Raw genomic sequence first — 26,056 nt, 5'->3', positions numbered from 1 at the left:
GGGACTGATCAGGAGCATGGGAATGAAGGTTTTACAAACACTCACTAGCGTTTGGTCTTTGTGGTTATTGTATCTTTGTTTTTCTCCATGAATGGGTCATGGTAGCAATAATGGTGTTTTTACACCAGAGGGACTTGAGAAGTTGTCAGAATCCAATAGAACTTACAATATAACATCTTAGGCATGTTTTCAAACTGTACTAAGTGTTTATAACATCTCGAGCATGTTCGCCTACTGTACTGTGTGTGTTTATAACATCTCAAGCATGTTTGCTGACTGTACTGTGTGTTTATAACATCTCAAGCATGTTTGCTGACTGTACTGTGTATTTATAACATCTCAAGCGTGTTTGCAGACTGTACTGTGTCTCGGCAGATTGTGGGAGGGGGCAGATATGTGCATACATGTGTACAAGTAGGTATGTTACAGAAATAAAACACCAAAGAGAGAAGTGAACATTTCTGTCCCAAACTTGAGCTATTTATTTTATTCTTACAGTAAATCACATAGATATTTGTCTAAATCAATGGATTAACATGTTAGTATAACAGACTTAGGTTTATTTAAATAATGATAAGAAGTATTTAATTGAAATTGTATATTATCCATATTCTACATATGTATATGTAACATCTAGAGCTGTTATCCACATTTGCATACTTTATATGAAGGCTGGCATGTTACATGCATTGGAAACATTTACCAGCCATTGGAACACAAAAGTGATTATGTTTTGACTTAATAAACCCACTATGTCAGATGTGAGGTGTGTTAATTAAAGGATATTGATATGAAAAGTCCTCTTAAGTCTAGAAATAAATATTTTCCTGTAGAAGTTAGATTACTAAATAGTTAAAGGAAGATTGTGTAAATGTGTATAGAACATGAAAAGGTCTGATTTCAATGTGTCAGCATAACATCCTCACTGTATATGTATTATCTGGAGCAGTGTTACACATATTTTACATACTGTATATGTATCTAGAGCTCTGTTATCCATATTCTGTATACTGTACATGCATCATATAGAGCTCTGTTATCCATATTCTGTGTTAAATAGATGCATAATTTTGAGGTCTGTTATCCATATTCTATGTATGTATATGCATCACCTAGAGCTCTGTTATCCATATTGTACGGACTTTATTATCTAGAGCTCTGTTATCCATATTGTAAAGACTTTATTATCTAGAGCTCTGTTATCCATATTGTACAGACTTTATTATCTAGAGCTCTGTTATCCATATTATACAGACTTTATTATCTAGAGCTCTGTTATCCATATTGTATGTATGATTTAGAGCTGTTATCCATATATTGTACTTATAGTATATATCATCTAGAGCTGTTATCCATATTCTACATACTGTTTATCATCTAGAGCTCTGTTATCCATGTTCTATAAATAGTAGATGCATTATCTAGAGCTTTGTTATCCATATTCTTCATACTGTATATGCATCATTTAGAGCTCTGTTATCCATCTTCTACATACTGTATATGCAGAGATACTGCCAGTGCATGCAAGTGCAAAAAAAATGCAAACATTTTACAAATTTGTACACTTGGAAAACAGTGATGCCTGAGAGCTCCCACTAATTAGTTCAAAGTTTTGCATGTAAAAATGCACTCATCTACTAAGATTAATTTAGTAAAGGATCTAAAAAGAAATGTTTTAAAAAATAGTGATATTTATTTGAACAAAATACCTTTCTCTGTTCCAAAGTATGCAGATGAAGGTTGTTTAAAGGATGCTTGGAAATCTTGCTTTTTATTTATAGCAGAAATGCATCTAGACTCGAGGGTTCTGCAATGAATGCTCCTTCCTTTCATTTACGCATGTGTTCGTTTTGGTCATTTTCAGAAGGTGAGTTTATAGTCAAGCATGACTGGTAGAAAATGAGAGATTTTATTCAGCTTGAATTCAGTAATGGCATGAATGAGGCGAGTGAATGGTAGAATGAAGAAATTTAAAGGTGAAGTGGAATTTCTCACCAAATGGAGAATGGTTATTCTAAAACAGTGTCAGACGTCAGGTTTGATGAACTGCCAAAGAAGAAGCCCTAATTTGTAGCAAATTTTCAGAAATCTTGGTTTTAAAATACAAAGTGTTTCAACACAACATCAAAGCAAGAGGTAAGTTGTGCCATAATTGTAAACATTATGGGAAAAATAACCCTTTTACATCAGAAATTGGCTGTTTGAATTAGGATATCGACTCTTACACAACATCTGGAGTTAAAAGTTCATGTGCATTTTGGAAGAGATATCCATGAGAAATTACCTGTGAGTTGTGGAAAATTCAACAAATCAATGTTAAAATAGTCTCTAGTGTATATGCCCTTTCTAATGACAGACTGTTGAAGGGGCTTCTCACAGAACACTATTCACATATAAACAAGTAACGGATTAAACTCAAAAATAATCAGCAGATTAATGCTTATACAACTGAAGGGGGCATCATAAGAGGAATCTGATTTCAGTATTGCCCTAACAGATTAAGAGAGATACATATTTAAGTACTCAGTACATAATGAATTGCAATGATTTCCTCCTCACTCCTCTTTTCCTACTTCCCCTTCTCTCTTTTGGATGACGGGGTAGTACTCGCCTTCAGAGAAAATCTGGTAGAATCTCCATATATGTATTCAAGAACTGCGTAGTGTTCATGCTCAAAAATATTTTACGCATACAATTTGAAGTGTTTTAACTGTCTTATCAGGTGTGTCAATCCTGTATCGGTGGAAGCTGGAAGACAGTGTAATATGTCATGGTTCATGGATATGAATTGTACACGTTTCCGCACCTGTAGTGAATGCATTGCAGTCTACCCACAGTTCAAGTCAGCTGAATCAGTAAGTATTTCCACACATTTGTAAGATAAATTTTGCTTAAAGAAGCATTTGTTAGTTACAAAAGATGGGGCAAAAAACAAAATATTTACATTGACTTAAATTTGTATAAAACAATTTGTCATTGGATTTAGCAGTTCTCTTTTCAGATGTGTTATATAAAATGTAGTTGTATTTTGCCAGTATAAGATGAAGATGAACCTTTTGTGGTATATTTTAATTTATATGACTAAGAAATTAAATCAGTAGATATTTATTTAGCTATGAGAAAAAGAATGATCCAATAAAATGTTTGAAGCAACAATATTTCTTGTAGTTACAAAAAAAGACCTTCACAATCGCTATGAACATGCCCAGTATCTTTCAAGAGACCTTAAAGACTATGAAAACTTGAGCGAGGTAACACGTGAGGGGGGCCGACCTGTTACACTTATTCAAGGCTTTTTGAGACATTATTGTTAAGAAGCAATCAGACTTATCAGCATCTTCAGTTTTTATTGTGTACATTATACTTATTATTCCTGTAAGAAATTGAAAATAGTAGGAAGGGACCAATGATAGAGACAGTAGTCATTAGAAAATTGTGTTACCCTCAATAAGTATATGATGATTATGATGAAGATGATGATGATGATAATGATGATGATAATTATTATTATTATTATTGCTATTAATATTATTATTATTAATGTTATTTATTATTATTGTTGTTGTTGTTTGGAGTCCTCAGTTGAGAGAAATTAGTGGCTAGTGAGCCATTTTGAAGCTTGATTATGTGCATGTTAATGCAACATGATTTTATTACATGGTTAGTGCTGTTTTAAATAGTCACATTGCTTACTCAGTGGTCTCTGCAGGTTCAGAAGATAGTTTTTTGTATGATCAGTGCTGTTTTAAATAGTCATATTGCTTGCACAGTGTTCTCTATTGGGTCAGAAGATAGTTCTATTGTATGATCATTGCTGTTTTTAATAGTCACATTGCTTGGTCAATGGTCTCTGCAGGGTCAGAAGATAGTTTTATTGCATGGTTAGTGCTGTTTTAAATAGTCACATTGCTTGGTCACTGGTCAATGCTGGTTCAGAAGATAGTTTTTTGTATGATCAGTGCTGTTTTAAATAGTCACATTGCTTGGTCACTGGTCTCTGCAGAGTCAGAAGATAGTTCTATTGTGTGATCATTGCTGTTTTTAATAGTCACATTGCTTGGTCACTGGTCTCTGCAGGGTCAGAAGATAGTTCTATTGTATGATCATTGCTGTTTTAATTAGTCACATTGCTTGGTCAGTGGTCTCTGCAGGTTCAGAAGATAGTTTTTTTGTATGATCAGTGCTGTTTTAATTAGTCACATTGCTTGGTCAGTGGTCTCTGCAGGTTCAGAAGATAGTTTTTTTGTATGATCAGTGCTGTTTTTAATAGTCACATTGCTTGGTCAATGATCTCTGCAGGTTCAGAATATAGTTTCTTTGTATGATCAGTGCTGTTTTAAATAGTCACATTGCTTGGTCATGGTCTCTGCAGGGTCAGAAGATAATTCTGTTGTATGATCAGTGCTGTTTTAAATAGTCACATTGCTTGGTCACTGGTCAATCCTGGTTCAGAAGATAGTTTTATTGTATGGTTAGTGCTGTTTTAAATAGTCACATTGCTTGGTCAGTGGTCAATGCTGGTTCAGAAGATAGCTTTATTGTTTGGACACATAAGAATACTACAACCTCTGTTGAAAAAGAACATCTGTTATTGTTTTATTTTACTCCCAATGTATTTTAGTTCCTGACATATGCAAGTTAAATGTATGTATGTATGTATGTAGTACTAAATAAATAGATAATTGATCTTTGCAGCAAAATATCTTGTTCATTAGTCACTTTTGTTTTATTTACTTTGTGCTTTCATATACTGCATTTGGTAATTATCTAATCATCTTGTTTTGGTTTTACGTTTCATTCATTATTTCTTTCTTTCTTTTATGGTCATTGTTCTTGGAATAAATATATGGAGAATTGAATATGCTTTAGTTATTTTTTTCGAACCTGTGACTTTCGCCTAATTTTTTAAATTTTTTTATACAACAGAATTGGAAAAGGGTTTAATATTGACATCATGTAACTATTTGGCCTCAGATGTCATGGACATTTGTAGGTTGCGTAATTTTTTTAGTCAGGTGACAAACATTGCAAATGGCGAATAGCAGGTCATACTTCATCAACACTTGTTTCATCAGTTGGTAGATTAAAGACACAACAATATGAGAAAATAAATTGGGTTCCTGTCTATTTCATGCAAGCATGGCTTTATATAAGGTTGTTTAAGTTTGCTATAAACATTAGTAAGCAGCTACCCTATTCTGCCACCATGCCGTGGCAGCAACTGCTAACTTTTCAGTAGGCAGTTAGTTTCGACCCCACATCCCAACATAGATGTAAAAATATCTAAAATAGGGTGGGAAGGGTCTAGGGAAACTTGGACTAGGGATTACACTACTCTAGTGGTGTTGATTTGCGATGTTTTGTATGAACACAGCTCTCGTGAAGGTCAGAATCACATTCACTTCATTTTCTTTTTTTAAAGTATTTTTTACATTGTTGCTACTTTGTGCAGTTGACAATTAAATTAGTCCTTGTATCGACTTTTTCTGTCCTTGCTGGTACAAAGTGCTGGTAGCTGTGCAGCCCTAGCAGAATCTCTTTCAGACCATTTAGTGGGGGTAATAGTGGAATCTCTGACAGACCATTTAGTGGGGTTAATAGCAGAATCTCTTTCAGACCATTTAGTGGGGTTAAAAGCAGAATCGCTGACAGACCATTTAGTGGGGGTAATAGTGGAATTGTTGACAGACCATTTAGTGGGGGTAATAGTGGAATCTCTGACAGACCATTTAGTGGGAGTAATAGCAGAATCTCTGACAGACCATTTAGTGGGGGTAATAGTGGAATCGCTGACAGACCATTTAGTGGGGGTAATAGTGGAATTGCTGACAGACCATTTAGTGGGGGTAATAGTGGAATCTCTGACAGACCATTTAGTGGGGGTAATAGCAGAATCTCTGACAGACCATTTAGTGGGGTTAAAAGCAGAATCGCTGACAGACCATTTAGTGGGGGTAATAGCAGAATCTCTGACAGACCATTTAGTGGGGGTAATAGTGGAATCGCTGACAGACCATTTAGTGGGGGTAATAGTGGAATCTCTGACAGACCATTTAGTGGGGGTAATAGCAGAATCTCTTTCAGACCATTTAGTGGGGGTAATAGCAGAATCTCTGACAGACCATTTAGTGGGGGTAATAGTGGAATCGCTGACAGACCATTTAGTGGGGGTAATAGTGGAATTGCTGACAGACCATTTAGTGGGGGTAATAGTGGAATCTCTGACAGACCATTTAGTGGGGGTAATAGCAGAATCTCTGACAGACCATTTAGTGGGGTTAAAAGCAGAATCGCTGACAGACCATTTAGTGGGGGTAATAGAATCTCTGACAGACCATTTAGTGGGGGTAATAGTGGAATCGCTGACAGACCATTTAGTGGGGGTAATAGTGGAATCTCTGACAGACCATTTAGTGGGGGTAATAGCAGAATCTCTTTCAGACCATTTAGTAGGGGTAATAGCAGAATCTCTGACAGACCTTTTAGTGGGGGTAATAGCAGAATCTCTGACAGACCATTTAGTGGGAGTAATAGCAGAATCTCTGACAGACCATTTAGTGGGGGTAATAGTGGAATCTCTGATAGACCATTTAGTGGGGGTAATAGCAGAATCTCTGACAGAGCTTTTAGTAGGGGTAATAGCGGAATCTCTGACAGACCATTTAGTGGGGGTAATAGCAGAATCTCTGACAGATCATTTAGTGGGGGTAATAGCAGAATCTCTGACAGACCATTTAGTGGGGGTAATAGCAGAATCTCTGACAGACCAGTTAGTGGGGGTAATAGCAGAATCTGTTTCAGACCATTTAGTGGAGTTAATAGCAGAATCTCTGACAGACCATTTAGTGGGGGTAATAGCAGAATCTCTTTCAGACCATTTAGTGAGGTTAATAGCAGAATCTCTGACAGACCATTTAGTGAGGGTAATAGCAGAATCTCTTTCAGACCATTTAGTGGGGGTAATATCGGAATCTCTGACAGACCATTTAGAGGGGGAAATAGGAGAATCTCTGACAGACCATTTAGTGGGGTTAATATCAGAATCTCTGACAGACCATTTAGTGGGGGTAATAGCAGAATCGCTGACAGACCATTTAATGGGGTTAATAGCAGAATCGCTGACAGACCATTTAGAGGGGGAAATAGCAGAATCGCTGACAGACCATTTAGTGGGGTTAATAGCAGTAGCGGAATCTCTGACAAACCATTTAGTGGAGGCAATAGTGGAATCTCTGACAGACCGTTTAGTGGAGTTAATAGCAGAATCGCTGACAGACCATTTAGAAGGGGCAATAGAATTGCTGACAGACCATTTAGAGGGGTTAATAGCAGTAGCGGAATCTCTGACAGACTGTTTAGTGGGGTAATATTTGGAGGGGAGGATCGGACATTTTATCTCAATATCCAATAAACAGTAACATTTTTTATAGTGGATTAAATGTCATGGATGTTCATTACCCATGAAGAATGTCAAAATTAAGTATACTCCAAATATTTCTGATTTTGCAGTACATGTATATCATCGTGCAAGAAGGATGAGACATACTGGGTATTTACGGATGATGATGATCATGTTTATTTAAGCTTTTAAATTTTGTATGTGCAATTACCAGGTTTGCAAATGGTGCAGCAACTGTCCAGGAGGCCATTGTGTTGCTAAAGATGACAACTGTGAGAAATATCTCCAGTGCAAGACTCCTTCAGGAAAGACAATCCCACAAAGGGAGATAACTAATGCATCTGAATGCATTGACCAAACGTGTGCAGCCACAACATGTAATGCATGTGTAGGACTCAAATGCATGTGGACCAGAAATTTCAATAGAAAAAGTGAGTAAAGTAATTGCATTATACCTGTCTCCAAGTTATTTTCCAGTACTAAATACTTACAAGTTCAGATAGTAGTGAGTATTGTGTCCATTAATTCATTGTTGTCTAGCTGTTTAGTAATCCTTGTATAGGACAGTATTGGACTGGACCATTTTGGACATTGAAATGCCCCAGCGAGTGACAATGGTAGAGTATTTGGTGTTTTTTTTTTGGTCCATTTACATCATTCCATGTTAATGGTGACCATCATAGAATTGGTGGGTGAAAATTGTAAAATGTCTGCCCTTGATGAGTTTATGAATTTTAATGTATTGAGTAGAAAATTAGCATAAATGCTTAATAATTACATAAATGCTTGATAATTACATGAATGATTAATGATTACAAATTAAATGGTACTTGCATATGCAATTTTATTTGCACCATAATCCATTTTTACATGTGAGTAGTCTGTTTCACAGCTGAACTAATAGTTGTGCAACCTTGAAACAATCTTGTTTTTGAAGGGCTACTGGTACCCTGAAAATTCCTTGAATTTTAAAAAGTTGGTTACATCTGTGTGTGTGTGTGTGTGTGTGTGATTTGGATTTTTAACATACCTTTAACAATTTTAGTCCTATCTCCATCATATCTGTAGTTTCATGTTTATAATGATACCTACCACTGGGCATCATGCCACAGACAGGTGGCATCATGTCACACCCAGTCACATTATCCTGACACCAGGCCAATTGGTCCCTTCACTAACCTTTTAATGCTGAGCACTAAACGAGGCAGCTGCTGGTACCATTTTTATAAGTCTTGACTTCCTGCACTGGAGCTGGATGCTCTAACCACTTAGGCTGCCAGAATGATGGTTACATCCTTGAAAAATCCTTGAATTTGTTTAAAAAGTCTTTGAAATTTTCCAAATATTTGAATTTATTGGCGGGAATAAAAATCTTTAAATTGAATTTAATGTATCACATTTTAAATTTAGAAATGCAGAATGTTTGTTATTGATATATTTTACAAAAATAATGAATAAATAAATAATTCATATGGGATAAAACCAGTTGGATCAAATAGATGACACAGGTAGTTACTCACTGGGGTAGTATGTTAATTTAATGGTCTTGGGTAGTATGTAAATTGAATGGGGTAGTGTGTTAATTTAATGGTCTGGGGTAGTATTAAATTGAATGGGGTGGTATGTTAATTTAATGGTCTGGGGTAGTATGTTAATTTAATGGTCTGGGGTAGTATGTAAATTGAATGGGATGGTATGTTAATTTAATGGTCTGGGGTAGTATTAAATTGAATGGGGTGGTATGTTAATTTAATGGTCTGGGGTAGTATGTTAATTTAATGATCTTGGGTAGTATGTAAATTGAATGGGGTAGTATGTTAATTTAATGGTCTGGGGTAGTATTAAATTGAATGGGGTGGTATGTTAATTTAATGGTCTGGGGTAGTATTAAATTGAATGGGGTAGTATGTTAATTTAATGGTCTGGGGTAGTATTAAATTGAATGGGGTGGTATGTTAATTTAATGGTCTGGGGTAGTATGTTAATTTAATGATCTTGGGTAGTGTGTAAATTGAATGGGGTAGTATGTTAATTTAATGGTCTGGGGTAGTATTAAATTGAATGGGGTGGTATGTTAATTTAATGGTCTGGGGTAGTATGTTAATTTAATGGTCTGGGGTAGTATTACATTGAATGGGATGGTATGTTAATTTAATGGTCTGGGATAGTATGTTAATTTAATGGTCTGGGTAGTATGTTAAAATTAATGGGGTAGTATCTGAATTTAATGGGGTAATATGTTAATTTAATGGTCTGGGGTAGTATGTTAATTTAATGATCTGGGTAGTATGTTAATTTAATGGTCTGGGGTAGTATTAAATTGAATGGGGTGGTATGTTAATTTAATGGTCTGGGGTAGTATGTTAATTTAAAGGTCTGGGGTGGTATGTTAATTTAATGGTCTGGGGTAGTATGTTAATTTAATGGGGTAGTATGTTAAAATTAATAGGGTAGTATGTTAATTTAATGGTCTGGGGTAGTATTAAATTGAATGGGGTGGTATGTTAATTTAATGGTCTGGGGTAGTATGTTAATTTAATGATCTGGGGTAGTATGTTAATTTAATGGGGTAGTATGTTAAAATTAATAGGGTAGTATGTTAATTTAATGGTCTGGGGTAGTATGTTAATTTAATGGTCTGGGGTAGTATTAAATTGAATGGGGTAGTATGTTAAAATTAATAGGGTGGTATGTTAATTTAATGGTCTGGGGTAGTATGTTAATTTAATGGTAATAAAATGAATGGTCTCGGGTAGTATGTTAATTTAATGGGGTAGTATGTTAAAATTAATGGGGTAATATGTTAATTTAATGGGCTAGTATGTTAATTTAATGGTCTGGGGTAGTATGTTAATTTAATGGGGTAGTATGTTAAAATTAATGGGGTAATATGTTAATTTAATGGGCTAGTATGTTAATTTAATGGTCTGGGGTAGTATGTTAATTTAATGGGGTAGTGTGTTAAAATTAATGAGGTAATATGTTAATTTAATGGGCTAGTATGTTAATTTAATGGTCTGGGGTAGTATGTTAATGGGGTAGTATGTTATTTTTATGGGGTAGTATGTTACTTTAATGGGATAGTATGCTAATTTAATGGGGTAGTATGTTACTTTAATGGGATAGTATGCTAATTTAATGGGGTAGTATGTTAATTTAATGGCTGTATTTTTGTTTAAATCAGAGGAGCTTATGTCATACATCTCTTACTTAGCACAAGTTTGCCATAAATGCAAATAAAGCTTTCTTGATGGCCATCTTGAAAACCTTATTTCTTTTCCTTCAGAATATGTGGTTATATTGGCATGGAGTTTTTACCAGAATATCTGATAATGATGTCTTGTTTGTCCCAAATGATCTTTTACTAATTACAGATTTGAAAATCTTATTGCTAAGGAATATCAGAGATAGTGTCAACAATCAGCAGTTGAAAAGAAGAAGTTGTCTTCAATTCTTGGAAATTCTGTTTGATCAGCATTAACATCAGAATCCCTGAGGGACTCTTGTTTCTTTGTCATTTATATCTATAATGTTTATGTAGTGATAAAGCAGAAGATAGAGACAGTTAAATTTTGCTAACTAAAATTCTCCCTGAAAATGTTTGAACGCACATAAAAAATTCCTTGATGAGTCCTGGAAACACATCGCTTAGGGGCTGTGAATGTCTGAAGCACATGATAACATGGTCAATCATGTAGGTGAATTAACTTGTCTTGAATATTGTTTTTCTAAAATTTATTACAAATATAGTTTAACCAAAGTGTATTTATTCCTGATCTTTGAATGCTGTGCACCTTAACTGTTATTTAAAAAAACATCCATAATTTTTTTTTGATCGCCATATGTTTTAACAGTGGTGCAAGGTAAATGGGTTGAGAAAAGAAGATGTTAGCTCTCATCATAACAGATAACAAGGTAGCATCAATTTTGTTCAACACACACAAAGCTTGCATCGTGATATCATGGATGCATCATTCAATCCAGTTTGAACTGGATCACATTGGATGGCTTAGAGAACTCAGTATAATCGATCTCAAACAATACAGGATGGCTTAGAGATCTCAGTATAGTGAATCTCAAGCAATGCAGTATGGCTTAGAGAACTCAGTATAGTGGATCTCAAGCAATGCAGTATGTCTTAGAGAACTCAGTATAATGGATCTCAAGCAATGCAGGATGGCTTAGAGAACTCAGTATAATGGATCTCAAGCAATGCAGGATGGCTTAGAGAACTCAGTATAGTGGATCTCATGCAATGCAGTATGGCTTAGAGAACTCAGTATAGTGGATCTCATGCAATGCAGTATGGCTTAGAGAACTCAGTATAATGGATCTCAAGCAATGCAGGATGGCTTAGAGAACTCAGTGTAATGGATCTCAAGCAATGCAGGATGGCTTAGAGAACTCAGTGTAATGGATCTCAAGCAATGCAGGATGGCTTAGAGAACTCAGTATAGTGGATCTCAAGCAATGCAGGATAGCTTAGAGAACTCAGTATAGTGGATCTCAAGCAATGCAGTATGGCTTAGAGAACTCAGTATAATGGATCTCAAACAATGCAGGATGGCTTAGAGAACTCAGTATAATGGATTTTAAGCAACCCAGTATGGCTTAGAGAACTCAGTATAATGGATCTGAAGCAACCCAGTATGGCTTAGAGAACTCAGTATAATGGATCTGAAGCAATGCAGGATGGCTTAGAGAACTCAGTATAATGGATCTCAAGCAATGCAGGATGGCTTAGAGAACTCATTATAATGGATCTCAAGCAAGGCAGTATGGCTTAGAGAACTCAGTATAATGGATCTCAAGCAAAGCAGTATGGCTTAGAGAACTCAGTATAGTGGATCTCAAGCAATGCAGGATGGCTTAGAGAACTCAGTATAATGGATCTCAAGCAATGCAGGATGGCTTAGAGAACTCAGTATAGTGGATCTCAAGCAATGCAGTATGGCTTAGAGAACTCAGTATAGTGGATCTCAAGCAATGCAGTATGGCTTAGAGAACTCAGTATAATGGATCTCAAGCAAGGCAGGATGGCTTAGAGAACTCAGTATAATGGATCTCAAGCAATGCAGTATGGCTTAGAGAACTCAGTATAATGGATCTCAAGCAATGCAGGATGGCTTAGAGAACTCAGTATAATGGATCTCAAGCAGTGCAGTATGGCTTAGAGAACTCAGTATAGTGGATCTCATGCAATGCAGGATGGCTTAGAGAACTCAGTATAATGGATCTCAAGCAATGCAGTATGGCTTAGAGAACTCAGTATAGTGGATCTCATGCAATGCAGTATAGCTTAGAGAACTCAGTATAATGGATCTCAAGCAATGCAGGATGGCTTAGAGAACTCAGTATAATGGATCTCAAGCAATGCAGGATGGCTTAGAGAACTCAGTATAATGGATCTCAAGCAATGCAGGATGGCTTAGAGAACTCAGTATAATGGATCTCAAGCAGTGTAGTATGGCTTAGAGAACTCAGTATAGTGGATCTCATGCAATGCAGGATGGCTTAGAGAACTCAGTATAATGGATCTCAAGCAATGCAGGATGGCTTAGAGAACTCAGTATAGTGGATCTCAAGCAATGCAGGATGGCTTAGAGAACTCAGTATAGTGGATCTCATGCAATGCAGTATGGCTTAGAGAACTCAGTATAATGGATCTCAAGCAATGCAGTATGGCTTAGAGAACTCAGTATAGTGGATCTCAGGCAATGCAGTATGGCTTAGAGAACTCAGTATAGTGGATCTCATGCAATGCAGTATAGCTTAGAGAACTCAGTATAATGGATCTCAAGCAATGCAGGATGGCTTAGAGAACTCAGTATAATGGATCTCAAGCAATGCAGGATGGCTTAGAGAACTCAGTATAATGGATCTCAAGCAATGCGGTATGGCTTAGAGAACTCAGTATAGTGGATCTGAAGCAAGGCAGGATGGCTTAGAGAACTCAGTGTAATGGATCTCAAGCAAGGCAGGATGGCTTAGAGAACTCAGTATAGTGGATCTCAAGCAACGCAGGATGGCTTAGAGAACTCAGTATAGTGGATCTCAAGCAATGCAGTATGGCTTAGAGAACTCAGTATAGTGGATCTCAAGCAACGCAGGATGGCTTAGAGAACTCAGTATAGTGGATCTCAAGCAATGCAGGATGGCTTAGAGAACTCAGTATAGTGGATCTCAAGCAATGCAGTATGGCTTAGAGAACTCAGTATAGTGGATCTCAAGCAATGCAGGATGGCTTAGAGAACTCAGTATAGTGGATCTCAAGCAATGCAGTATGGCTTAGAGAACTCAGTATAGTGGATTGCAAGCAATGCAGGATGGCTTAGAGAACTCAGTATAGTGAACCTAGTGCAAAGGCAAGATTGTTTAAAGATCTCATTTTTGGGAAACTGAGGCCAAGAAATAAGGTTCAGAGATCTCACTGTAGTAAACCTGGGGCTAAGAAACATGGTTTAAAGATCTCAATATAGTGAACAAGATGGTTTAGAGATCTCAGTATAATGAACCTAGGGCCTAGCAATATGGTTTCATGATCTCAATTTAGTGAATATGGGGCCAAGCAGTTTGGTTTTGAGATCTCAGTTTAGTGAATCTGGGGCCAAGCAGTTTGGTTTTGAGATCAGTATTTAGTGAATCTGGGGCCAAGCAATATCGTTTAGAGATCTCAGTATAGGGAACCTGTGGCCAGGCAAGAGAGTTTAGAGATCACAGTTTTGTGAACCTGAGGTCATGGTATATGGTTTAGAGATCTCAGCAAAGTGAATCTAAGGCCAGGCAAGATGGTTTTGAGATCTCAGTGTAATGAACCTGAGGCCAGGCCAGATGGTTTAGAGATCACAGTGTAATGAACCTCAGGCCAGGCCAGATGGTTTAGAGATCACAGTGTAATGAACCTGAGGCCAGGCCAGATGGTTTAGAGATCTCACTGTAATGAACCTGAGGCCAGGCCAGATGGTTTAGAGATCTTCATATAATGAATTTCACTGAGTTTGAAGTAGATGAAGACTGAAGACAGTTCTGTTGGACAGATCTTGATAAACTTTTATTAAAAATCCTTATGCTTTGTGGGGCCACAATAGTGTGAAATGTGATAGCAGTCACTTTTCTACTGGCAGTACCAACATCAACAGTTTGGTTGTGGCCTTAATAATCAGGCCCTGCTCTTAATAATCAGGCCCTGACCTTAATAATCAGGCCCTGGCCTTCATGTTTATTATTACACAATCATTTGTGTTCACTTTGTTTCATTCATTCCCTGATATGAAATGAGCATTATCAGTTGCAAAAGAGTTATTTCTCAAAGGTCCATAAAACAAATATCAAAGTGAGACATGAACAGGATAACAGTACAAAATAAAAATGCAAACTGGACATTAAATAAGAAGACCAAAACTTAAACATAGAGGACAAAGTGTGGAGAATACACAAAGGAAAATACAAGCAATATCAGATGCAGAGATGGTGCTTATGTAGAACATACACATCACATAAAATAGCTACATTGATTTAAAAACAAAAACATTAACAGCATTTACCACAGGATCCTGTATAATGGAAACATTCTTTCTTAACATTTGAAGGTTAGTAATGGATTGTACATCTAGTCTTAACATTTGAAGAAGGTTAGTGATGGATTGTACATCTAGTCTTAACATTTGAAGGTTAGTGATGGATTGTACATCTAGTCTTAACATTTGAAGAAGGTTAGTAATGGATTGTACATCTAGTCTTAACATTGTTTGAGTCCAAGGCTCGGCTAGCGTGGGTACTTGGGAAAGCCTGCCAGTAGCTTCTCGTGGGTCAGTGGTTCTTTCCTGGGTTTGCCAGGGTTCTTCCTCCACCAGTTATACTGGCTGCCATGTATAGTCTATCTTGTGCTGAAAAATGGCGTTAAACCCTAGAATAACAACAACAAAAGTCTTAACATTTGAAGGTTAGTAATTGATTGTACATCTAGAGAGGGAGGCCATTCCATGTCCTGGATCCCAAAGAATTACTGTGATCTATACCATTATACACATCCAGTTTTGAAACAGATCTTGTATGGTGCAAAAGCATAAGAGATTTTAATGTGAAATGGTTAAGTTTTCAAGAACCATGCACTGAATGATCTTCCACATTCTCCAGCAACTGTTGTAGATAATATGTTCTGAATCATTCATATATTGCAGCAGTCGATGTAGATAATATGTTATGAAATCATTCATATAATGCAGCAATCGATGTAGATAATATGCTCTGAAATCATTCATATAATGGAGCAATTGATGTTGATAATATGTTCTGAAATCATTCATATAATGCAGTAATCGATGTAGGTAATATGTTCTGAAATCATCCATATGTTGCAGTAATCGATGTAGATAATATGTTATGAAATCATCCATATAATGCAGTAATCGATGTAGATAATATGTTCTGAAATCATTCATATAATGCAGTAACTGATGTAGGTAATATGTTCTGAAATCATCCATATAATGCAGCAATTGATGTAGGTAATATGTTATGAAATCATCCATATAATGCAGTAATCGATGTAGATAATATTTTATGAAATCATTCATATATTGCAGTAATCGATGTAGATAATATGTTCTGAAATCATTCATATAATGCAGTAATTGATGTAGATAATATGTTCTGAAATCATTCATATAATGCAGTAATCGATGTAGATAATATGTTATGAAATCATTCATATATTGCAGTAATTGATGTAGATAATATGTTCTGAAATCATTCATATAATGCAGTAATTGATGTAGGTAATATGTTCTGAAATCATTCATATATTGCAGTAATTGATGTAGATAATATGTTCTGAAATCATTCATATAATGCAGTAATTGATGTAGGTAATATGTTCTGAAATCATCTATATATTGCATTAATCGATGTAGATAATATGTTATGAAATCATCCAATATGTTATGAAATCATCCATATAATGCAGTAATCGATGTAGATAATATGTTCTGAAATCATTCATATAATGCAGTAATTGATGTAGATAATATGTTCTGAAATCATTCATAAAATGCAGTAATTGATGTAGGTAATATGTTCAGAAATCATTCATATAATGCAGTAATTGATGTAGATAATATGTTCTGAAATCATTCATATAATGCAGTAATTGATGTAGGTAATATGTTATGAAATCATCCATATCATGCAGTAATCGATGTAGATAATATGTTATGAAATCATTCATATGATGCAGTAATTGATGTAGATAATATGTTATGAAATCATTCATATATTGCAGCAGTCGATGTAGATAGTATGTTAAGAAATCATTCATATATTGCAGTAATCGATGTAGATAATATGTTATGAAATCATTCATATAATGCAGTAATTGATGTAGATAATATGTTCTGAAATCATTCATATAATGCAGTAATTGATGTAGGTAATATGTTCTGAAATCATCTATATATTGCAGTAATCGATGCAGATAATATGTTATGAAATCATCCAATATGTTATGAAATCATTCATATAATGCAGTAATCGATGTAGATAATATGTTCTGAAATCATTCATATAATGCAGTAATTGATGTAGGTAATATGTTCTGAAATCATTCATATATTGCAGTAATCGATGTAGACAATATGTTATGAAATCATTCATATATTGCAGTAATCGATGTAGATAATATGTTCTGAAATCATTCATATAATGCAGTAATCGATATAGTTAATATGTTCTGAAATCGTTCATATAATGCAGTAATGGAAGTAGGTAATATGTTCTGAAATCATTCATGTAATGCAGTAATTGATGTAGGTAATATGTTCTGAAATCATTCATGTAATGGAGCAATTTATTTAGATAATATGTTCTGAAATCATTCATATAATGCAGTAATTGATGTAGGTAATATGTTCTGAAATTATCTATATATTGTAGTAATCGATGTAGATAATATGTTATGAAATCATCCAATATGTTATGAAATCATCCATATAATGCAGTAATCGATGTAGATAATATGTTCTGAAATCATTCATATAATGCAGTAATTGATGTAGGTAATATGTTCTGTAATCATTCATATATTGCAGTAATCGATGTAGACAATATGTTATGAAATCATTCATATATTGCAGTAATCGATGTAGATAATATGTTCTGAAATCATTCATATAATGCAGTAATCGATGTAGGTAATATGTTCTGAAATCATTCATATAATGCAGTAATGGATGTAGGTAATATGTTCTGAAATCATTCATGTAATGCAGTAATTGATGTAGCTAATATGTTCTGAAATCATTCATGTAATGGAGCAATTGATTTAGATAATATGTTCTGAAATCATTCATATAATGCAGTAATTGATGTAGGTAATATGTTCTGAAATCATCTATATATTGTAGTAATCGATATGATAATATGTTATGAAATCATCCAATATGATATGAAATCATCCATATAATGCAGTAATTGATGTAGATAATATGTTCTGAAATCATTCATATAATGCAGTAATTGATGTAGGTAATATGTTCTGAAATCATTCATATATTGCAGTAATCGATGTAGACAATATGTTATGAAATCATTCATATAATGCAGTAATTGATGTAGATAATATGTTATGAAATCATTCATATAATGCAGTAATTGATGTAGATAATATGTTCTGAAATCATTCATATAATGCAGTAATTGATGTAGATAATATGTTCTGAAATCATTCATATAATGCAGTAATCGATGTAGATAATATGTTCTGAAATCATTCATATAATGCAGTAATTGATGTAGGTAATATGTTCTGAAATCATTCATATATTGCAGTAATCGATGTAGACAATATGTTATGAAATCATTCATATATTGCAGTAATCGATGTAGATAATATGTTCTGAAATCATTCATATAATGCAGTAATCGATATAGTTAATATGTTCTGAAATCGTTCATATAATGCAGTAATGGAAGTAGGTAATATGTTCTGAAATCATTCATGTAATGCAGTAATTGATGTAGGTAATATGTTCTGAAATCATTCATGTAATGGAGCAATTTATTTAGATAATATGTTCTGAAATCATTCATATAATGCAGTAATTGATGTAGGTAATATGTTCTGAAATTATCTATATATTGTAGTAATCGATGTAGATAATATGTTATGAAATCATCCAATATGTTATGAAATCATCCATATAATGCAGTAATCGATGTAGATAATATGTTCTGAAATCATTCATATAATGCAGTAATTGATGTAGGTAATATGTTCTGTAATCATTCATATATTGCAGTAATCGATGTAGACAATATGTTATGAAATCATTCATATATTGCAGTAATCGATGTAGATAATATGTTCTGAAATCATTCATATAATGCAGTAATCGATGTAGGTAATATGTTCTGAAATCATTCATATAATGCAGTAATGGATGTAGGTAATATGTTCTGAAATCATTCATGTAATGCAGTAATTGATGTAGCTAATATGTTCTGAAATCATTCATGTAATGGAGCAATTGATTTAGATAATATGTTCTGAAATCATTCATATAATGCAGTAATTGATGTAGGTAATATGTTCTGAAATCATCTATATATTGTAGTAATCGATATGATAATATGTTATGAAATCATCCAATATGATATGAAATCATCCATATAATGCAGTAATTGATGTAGATAATATGTTCTGAAATCATTCATATAATGCAGTAATTGATGTAGGTAATATGTTCTGAAATCATTCATATATTGCAGTAATCGATGTAGACAATATGTTATGAAATCATTCATATAATGCAGTAATTGATGTAGATAATATGTTATGAAATCATTCATATAATGCAGTAATTGATGTAGATAATATGTTCTGAAATCATTCATATAATGCAGTAATTGATGTAGATAATATGTTCTGAAATCATTCATATAATGCAGTAATCGATGTAGACAATATGTTATGAAATCATTCATATAATGCAGTAATTGATGTAGATAATATGTTATAAAATCATTCATATAATGCAGTAATCGATGTAGACAATATGTTACGAAATCATTCATATAATGCAGTAATTGATGTAGATAATATGTTATAAAATCATTCATATAATGCAGTAATCGATGTAGATAATATGTTCTGAAATCATTCATATATTGCAGCAGTCGATCTAGATAATATGTTATGAAATCATCCATATAATGCAGTAATTGATGTAGATAATATGTTATGAAATCATTCATATCATGCAGTAATCAATGTAGATAATATGTTATGAAATCATCCATATAATGCAGTAATCGATGTAGATAATATGTTCTGAAATCATTCATATCATGCAGTAATCAATGTAGATAATATGTTATGAAATCATTCATATAATGGAGCAATTGATGTAGATAATATGTTATGAAATCATTCATATATTGCAGTAATCGATGTAGATAATATGTTCTGAAATCATTCATATAATGCAGTAATCGATGTAGATAATATGTTCTGAAATCATTCATATAATGCAGTAATCAATGTAGATAATATGTTATGAAATCATTCATATAATGGAGCAATTGATGTAGATAATATGTTATGAAATCATTCATATATTGCAGTAATCGATGTAGATAATATGTTCTGAAATCATTCATATAATGCAGTAATCGATGTAGATAATATGTTCTGAAATCATTCATATAATGCAGCAATCGATGTAGATAATATGTTCTGAAATCATCCATATAATGGAGCAATTGATGTAGATGATATGTTCTGAAATCCTAAGAAAACTTAGCTGACTCAGCATATCAATGGTATGAGTGTGGTAATGACAGGACATTTTGCAATTTTTACCTCTTCTGTTCATAGACCAGAAGGTCTCATAAGATTCCTGTTACCTGTGATCTATCGTCCATCGTCTCTGCTGTCTGTTGTCTGTCCATCCATTAGTGCAGGTTTGTTATTGACTCTTCTTTCGAACTAATTTGAAGACTGTCTTGAATCATACACACTATTATGGTCCAAGTTCAGTTGATCCCAAATGAAAGGATGCTAATCAGACTTCCAATATGGCCATCTAAAAAAACTTGTTATTGCCTATCATCCTGATTGGATAGTCATATTTGTACGGGGTTTTCATTGAAAGACTTATTTTGATGTCCAGTTAGTCCTGATTGAAAAAGGTGCTGATCTGAAATTCAGTATGCACACCTGCCATATTCCCAGAAAATGGGTAGGTGGGTGGGAGTATTTAGGACTAAAAGAATGAACTGTCGGATCTGGGGATAGAAGATGGGTGCATTTGATCCCCAGAAAGGGGCATCATCTAGTTGAGAACTGTATGCTCATAACCAGATAACCACAATCACCAGAATATGAGCATTGTCAGAACTGGTTATAATGAAGTTTGACTATAAGATATTCTTGTCACTGAAGAATAAATGGCATATAACACACTTGAGACTGACCATTTTATTGGGATCTTTGGAGGTAATACCTGAGTAATAAATGCCTTCGCCCAGTTCAGGCATTAATGCTTTGTCAACACAAAGCAACGGTGCAACAAGTATGTGCTTATTATTGTCGTTGAATCAGTCAGTTTCATGGCTAAAATTATCCTGAAAAAACATGGGTCAGTTAACAGTTAGTATTATAACAAGAACCTGAATGTTCAATTCAGCATCTTAAAGTGACAGAATTCAAACCAGATGATACAGTCTTAAATGGCAGAATTCAGACTATATGAAATGGTCTTAAATGGCAGAATTCAGACTATATGAAATGGTCTTAAATGGCAGAATTCAGACAATATGATACAGTCTTAAATGACAATTCAGACTATATGATACAGTCTTAAATGACAGAATTCAAACCAGATAATACCATCTTAAATGGCAGAATTCAGACAATATGATACAGTCTTAAATGGCAGAATTCAGACAATATGATACAGGCTTAAATGACAGAATTCAGACTATATGATACAGTCTTAAAGTGGCAGAATTCAAACCAGATGATACAGTCTTAAAGGGATAGAATTCAAACCAGATAATACTGTCTTAAATGGCAGAATTCTGACAATATGATACAGTTTTAAATGACAGAATTCAGACAATATGAAATGGTCTTAAATGGCAGAATTCAGACTATATGATACAGTCTTCAATGACAGAATTCAAACCAGATGATACAGTCTTCGATGACAGAATTCAAACCAGATAATACAGTCTTAAATGGCAGAATTCAAACGATATGATACTGTCTAAAATGGCAGAATTCAGACAATATGAAATGGTCTTAAATGGCAGAATTCAGACTGTATGATAGTCTTAAATGGCAGAATTCAAATGATATACTGTCTAAAATGGCATAATTCAGACTATATGATACTGTCTTAAATGGCAGAATTCAGACAATATGATACAGTATTAAATGACAGATTTCAAACCAGATGATACAGTCTTAAATGGCAGAATTCAGACTATATGATACAGTCTTCAGTGACAGAATTCAGACTATATGATAGTCTTAAATGGCAGAATTCAGACTATATGATACAGTCTTAAATGGCAGAATTCAGACTATATGATACTGTCTTAAATGGCAGAATTCAGACTATATGATACTGTCTTAAATGGCAGAATTCAGACTATATGATACTGTCTTTAATGACAGAATTAAAACCAGATGATACAAAATCTTAAATGTATGAAATATCAATTTCTAATTCATCAGTAAAATTAGTACCTCAGAAAATGAATCAACTAGAATTGTTTTCCACATATCAAACAATTATACCTTTCACATTTATAGCGGAGAGTCTGAGTGAGAGAGAAGCTTACCCAGTGGCTGACTGGAACTGCTTTAGTGAAGGGCATCGTCCACTTGTGGGATTGGAGCCTGCCAGAAAGTTTGAAGTTTGTCCACCAGATCCCTGCCCTGATCCATGCTACAAACACACAACATGCTCCACATGTCTTGAGTCGCCTGGAGCAGAGGGCAATTCAAGGGAATGTGTGTGGAGTGTACTACTACAGGAGGTAGGTCTGTTGCGCAGTTATCATTTTTCTTAGTGGTCAAAAATATTGTATAACACCGAGGTTCAGGTTTGTGTCAGTAATTACCTACCAAAGTAAAATCATACAGAAAGTTATGACACATTATATTTGATACTCATTATGACGTGGATATTTTATTATCCACGTGCTTTAAAAAAAAACCAAAAAAACATAAGGAATATTTTCAGAACATTTGTATGTCTGTTACCATATCTCTTAAATCAAGTGTGAAAATTCACTAAGCACTGTAGTTTTCTTGTCCCTGTGTAAACACAAAACTTTACGGTTTTGTTGCCCCTATGTTCACTGTATGTGACAAGGGTGTAAATGTTGTCTTCTTGGCATGGGATCTATTTTGAGGGGGTCAGAGGTCAGATGTACAGACATTGAAATTACAGTGACAGTAAAGGTATTTCTAAGCAATCATTTCATATGCAGCTATTGCTGACAGACATAATGTGTGTGATAGAGTTTGCATTTGTAGGTCATTGTTTTGGTGGGTTGGGGAGGGTTTAGAGTATGAAATGAAAAGTATGAAGATTTGCTATGGTGAGCCATTGCTGCTGTTCCTAGTTAAAATGTCATGCCTTTATTAAAGAAGCCCTCACAGTTGCTATTATAGTAATTTCCTGCACTTAATGGTTTACCTTGGTATTATACTGAGTCACATGACTTCCAATTTACACATGGCATTTTCAGATTTTTCACTGTGATCAGCAAAGAATGGGACTGCAACAGATTAAGTTATAGAATTAAGTGGGAATAGGTTTAGACATCAACAGTTTTTCCCGATATGGTAATTTTGCCAGGACTTAAAGCAGGTCTCAGTGTAATTTATGCATCTATTGACCCCTGTTGAGGTAATATGACTACAGGCCTTAATGAATTTTACACAGCTATTGACCCTTACTAAGGTAATATGACCACAGGCCTCAATGAAATTTACACAGCTATTGATCTTTGTTGTGCTGATATGAATGCAGGCCTCAGTGAATTTTACACAGCTATTGACCTTTGTTGTGCTAATATGAATGCAGGCCTCACTGAATTTTACACAGCTATTGACCCCAGTTGAGGTAATATGACTACAGGCCTCAATGACATTTACACAGCTATTGACCTTTGTTGTGCTAATATGACTACAGGCCTCAATGAAATTTACACAGTTATTTACACTTGTTCTAATATGACTACAGGCCTCAATGCAATTTATACAGCTGTTGACTCTAATTGAGGTAATATGACCACAGGCTTCAATGAAATTTACAGTTATGGACCCTTGTTGAGGTAATAAGACTGCAGGCCTCAATGAATTTTGCATAGCAGTACACCCTATTAGAGAATAATGGACTACATGCTTCACCAAAGTTTGCTCAGCTATAGCTATGATTCTTGTTGAGGTCATATGGCTACATGCATGATTTTTATTCAGCTTTAAAACAGTGTTGAGGTCATATGGCTACATGCATGATTTTTACTCCGCTATAGAACAGTAATGAGGTCATATGGCCACATGCATGATTTTTACTCAGCTATAGAACCATGTTGAGGTCATATGGCTTCATGCATGATTTTTACTCAGCTATAGAACTGTGCTGAGGCCATATGGCTATGTGCATGATTTTTACTCAGCTATAGAACTGTGATGATGTCATATGGCTTCATGCATGATTTTTACTCAGCTGTATAACCGTGTTGAAGTCATATGGCTATGTTCATGATTTTTACTCAGCTATAGAACTGTGATGAGGTCATATGGCTATGTGCATGATTTTTACTCAGCTATAGAACCGTGTTGAGGTCGTATGGCTTCATGCATGATTTTTACTCAGCTGTTTAACTGTGTTGACATCATATGGCTACATGCATGATTTTTACTCTGCTATAGAACCATGTTGAGGTCATATAGCTACATGCATGATTTTTACTCAATTATAGAACCATGAGGTCATATGGCTACGTGCATGATTTTTACTCAGCTATAAAACTGTGTTGAGGTCATATGGCTATGTGCATGATTTTTACTCAGTTATAGAACCATGTTGAGGTCATATGGCTACATGCATGATTTTTGCTCAATTATAGAACCATGAGGTCATATGGCTACGTGCATGATTTTTACTCAGCTATAAAACTGTGTTGAGGTCATATGGCTACTTGCATGATTTTTACTCAGCTATAGAACTGATGAGGTCATATGGCTACGTGTGTGATTTTTACTCAGCTATAGAACTGTGTTGAAGTCATATGGCTACATGGATGATATTTACTCAGCTATAGAACCGTGTTGAGGTCATATGGCTACGTGCATGATTTTACTCAGCTATAGAACCATGTTGAGGTCATATGGCTACATGCATGATTTTTACTCGGCTATAGAATCATGTTGAGGTCATATGGCTACATGGCTGATATTTACTCAGCTATAGAACTGTGTTGAGGTCATATGGCTACATGCATGATTTTTACTCAGCTATAAAACTGTGTTTAAGTCATATGGCTACATGTATTATTTTTACGCAGCTAAAGAACCATATAGAGCTAATATGAAAATTCATGAACCAGTTATAGTTCAGTGTGGTACATTAGGTTCACCAGCACCCAGCACATAAGTTATAAATTTGATATGATTTAGGGTAAAACTTGTTTTAGAATAGCAAATATGCCTTTTTATCGAAAGAGTGCATCATGAAGTGACATAAAAGTTAATTATGTTAGGCTGTACACTATGATGAATCATTGCTACAAACATGGTGCTATCCTGTGAAGAAGCATCTTTTATATAAAAAAAGACGTATAATCATGTCAGATATTATACTAAAGAATGTAATAATGTCAGATAGTGTACTAAAGAATGTAATAATGTCAGTTTACTGGAGCATGTTATAATATCAGATATTGTACTAAAGAATGTAATAATGACATATATTGTCCTAAAGAATGTAATAATGTCATATATTGTACTAAAGAATGTAATAATGTCAGATATTGTACTAAAGAATGTAATAATGACATATATTGTACTAAAGAATGTAATAATGTCATATATTGTACTAAAGAATGTAATAATGTCAGTGTACTGGAGCATGTAATAATGTCAGATATTGTACTAGAGAATGTAATAATGTCATATAATGTACTTAAGCATGTAATATTGTCGATAGTGTAAATAAATGAAAATTTCTGCATTTACCAATCAGAGCAGTTCATTGATTACTGATTAGTCCACATGCTATTCCACAAGGATATCTCCATGTAGTGTATCATCATACCAGGAAGAGCAACACTTGCCATATCTCCATGACAGAAAATATCCAAAAATATCATGGATTTTAAATCTCTTCACAGTCATTACTCACTTTGTTAGGCTGAACTGTGTACTTTACCATAGCATTGCCTACCATAGAACTTTTTCCAAATTTGAACTGATGAAAGTTACAGTTATCTGTTATTAATTTCCTATTGCTATTTTCACATGACATCCATCAACTAAATGTGATAATATGGGAACAGCATCAAATGATTTTATGTTCTATTTTGTAATGCCTAGAACTTGTGTGCTTAGATTCGACTGGGCACCCCATTGCCCTCATTAAC

At 34.5% G+C, this 26,056-nt stretch overlaps 1 protein-coding gene across 3 annotated transcripts in view; it reads left to right on the top strand.

The window, feature by feature from the left end:
* LOC149777776 (multiple epidermal growth factor-like domains protein 8) overlaps positions 1-26,056 on the top strand; it is a 151,497-nt gene that overhangs the window by 116,437 nt on the left and 9,004 nt on the right. For all 3 annotated transcript variants that reach the window (XM_089938810.1, XM_089938812.1, XM_089938811.1), the window contains exons 24-26: positions 2,723-2,855; positions 7,614-7,830; positions 22,215-22,441. In XM_089938810.1, coding sequence (XP_089794936.1) covers positions 2,723-2,855; positions 7,614-7,830; positions 22,215-22,441 — 577 coding nt within the window. The remainder of the gene's footprint in view (positions 1-2,722; positions 2,856-7,613; positions 7,831-22,214; positions 22,442-26,056) is intronic.

This window comes from Sinohyriopsis cumingii, chromosome 17, assembly GCF_028554795.1.
Source record: "Sinohyriopsis cumingii isolate HCF-2022 chromosome 17, ASM2855479v2, whole genome shotgun sequence".
Classification (NCBI taxonomy): domain Eukaryota; kingdom Metazoa; phylum Mollusca; class Bivalvia; order Unionida; family Unionidae; genus Sinohyriopsis; species Sinohyriopsis cumingii.
The sequence above is the reverse complement of the archived record's forward strand: the minus strand, read 5'-3'. Positions and strand labels throughout refer to the sequence as shown.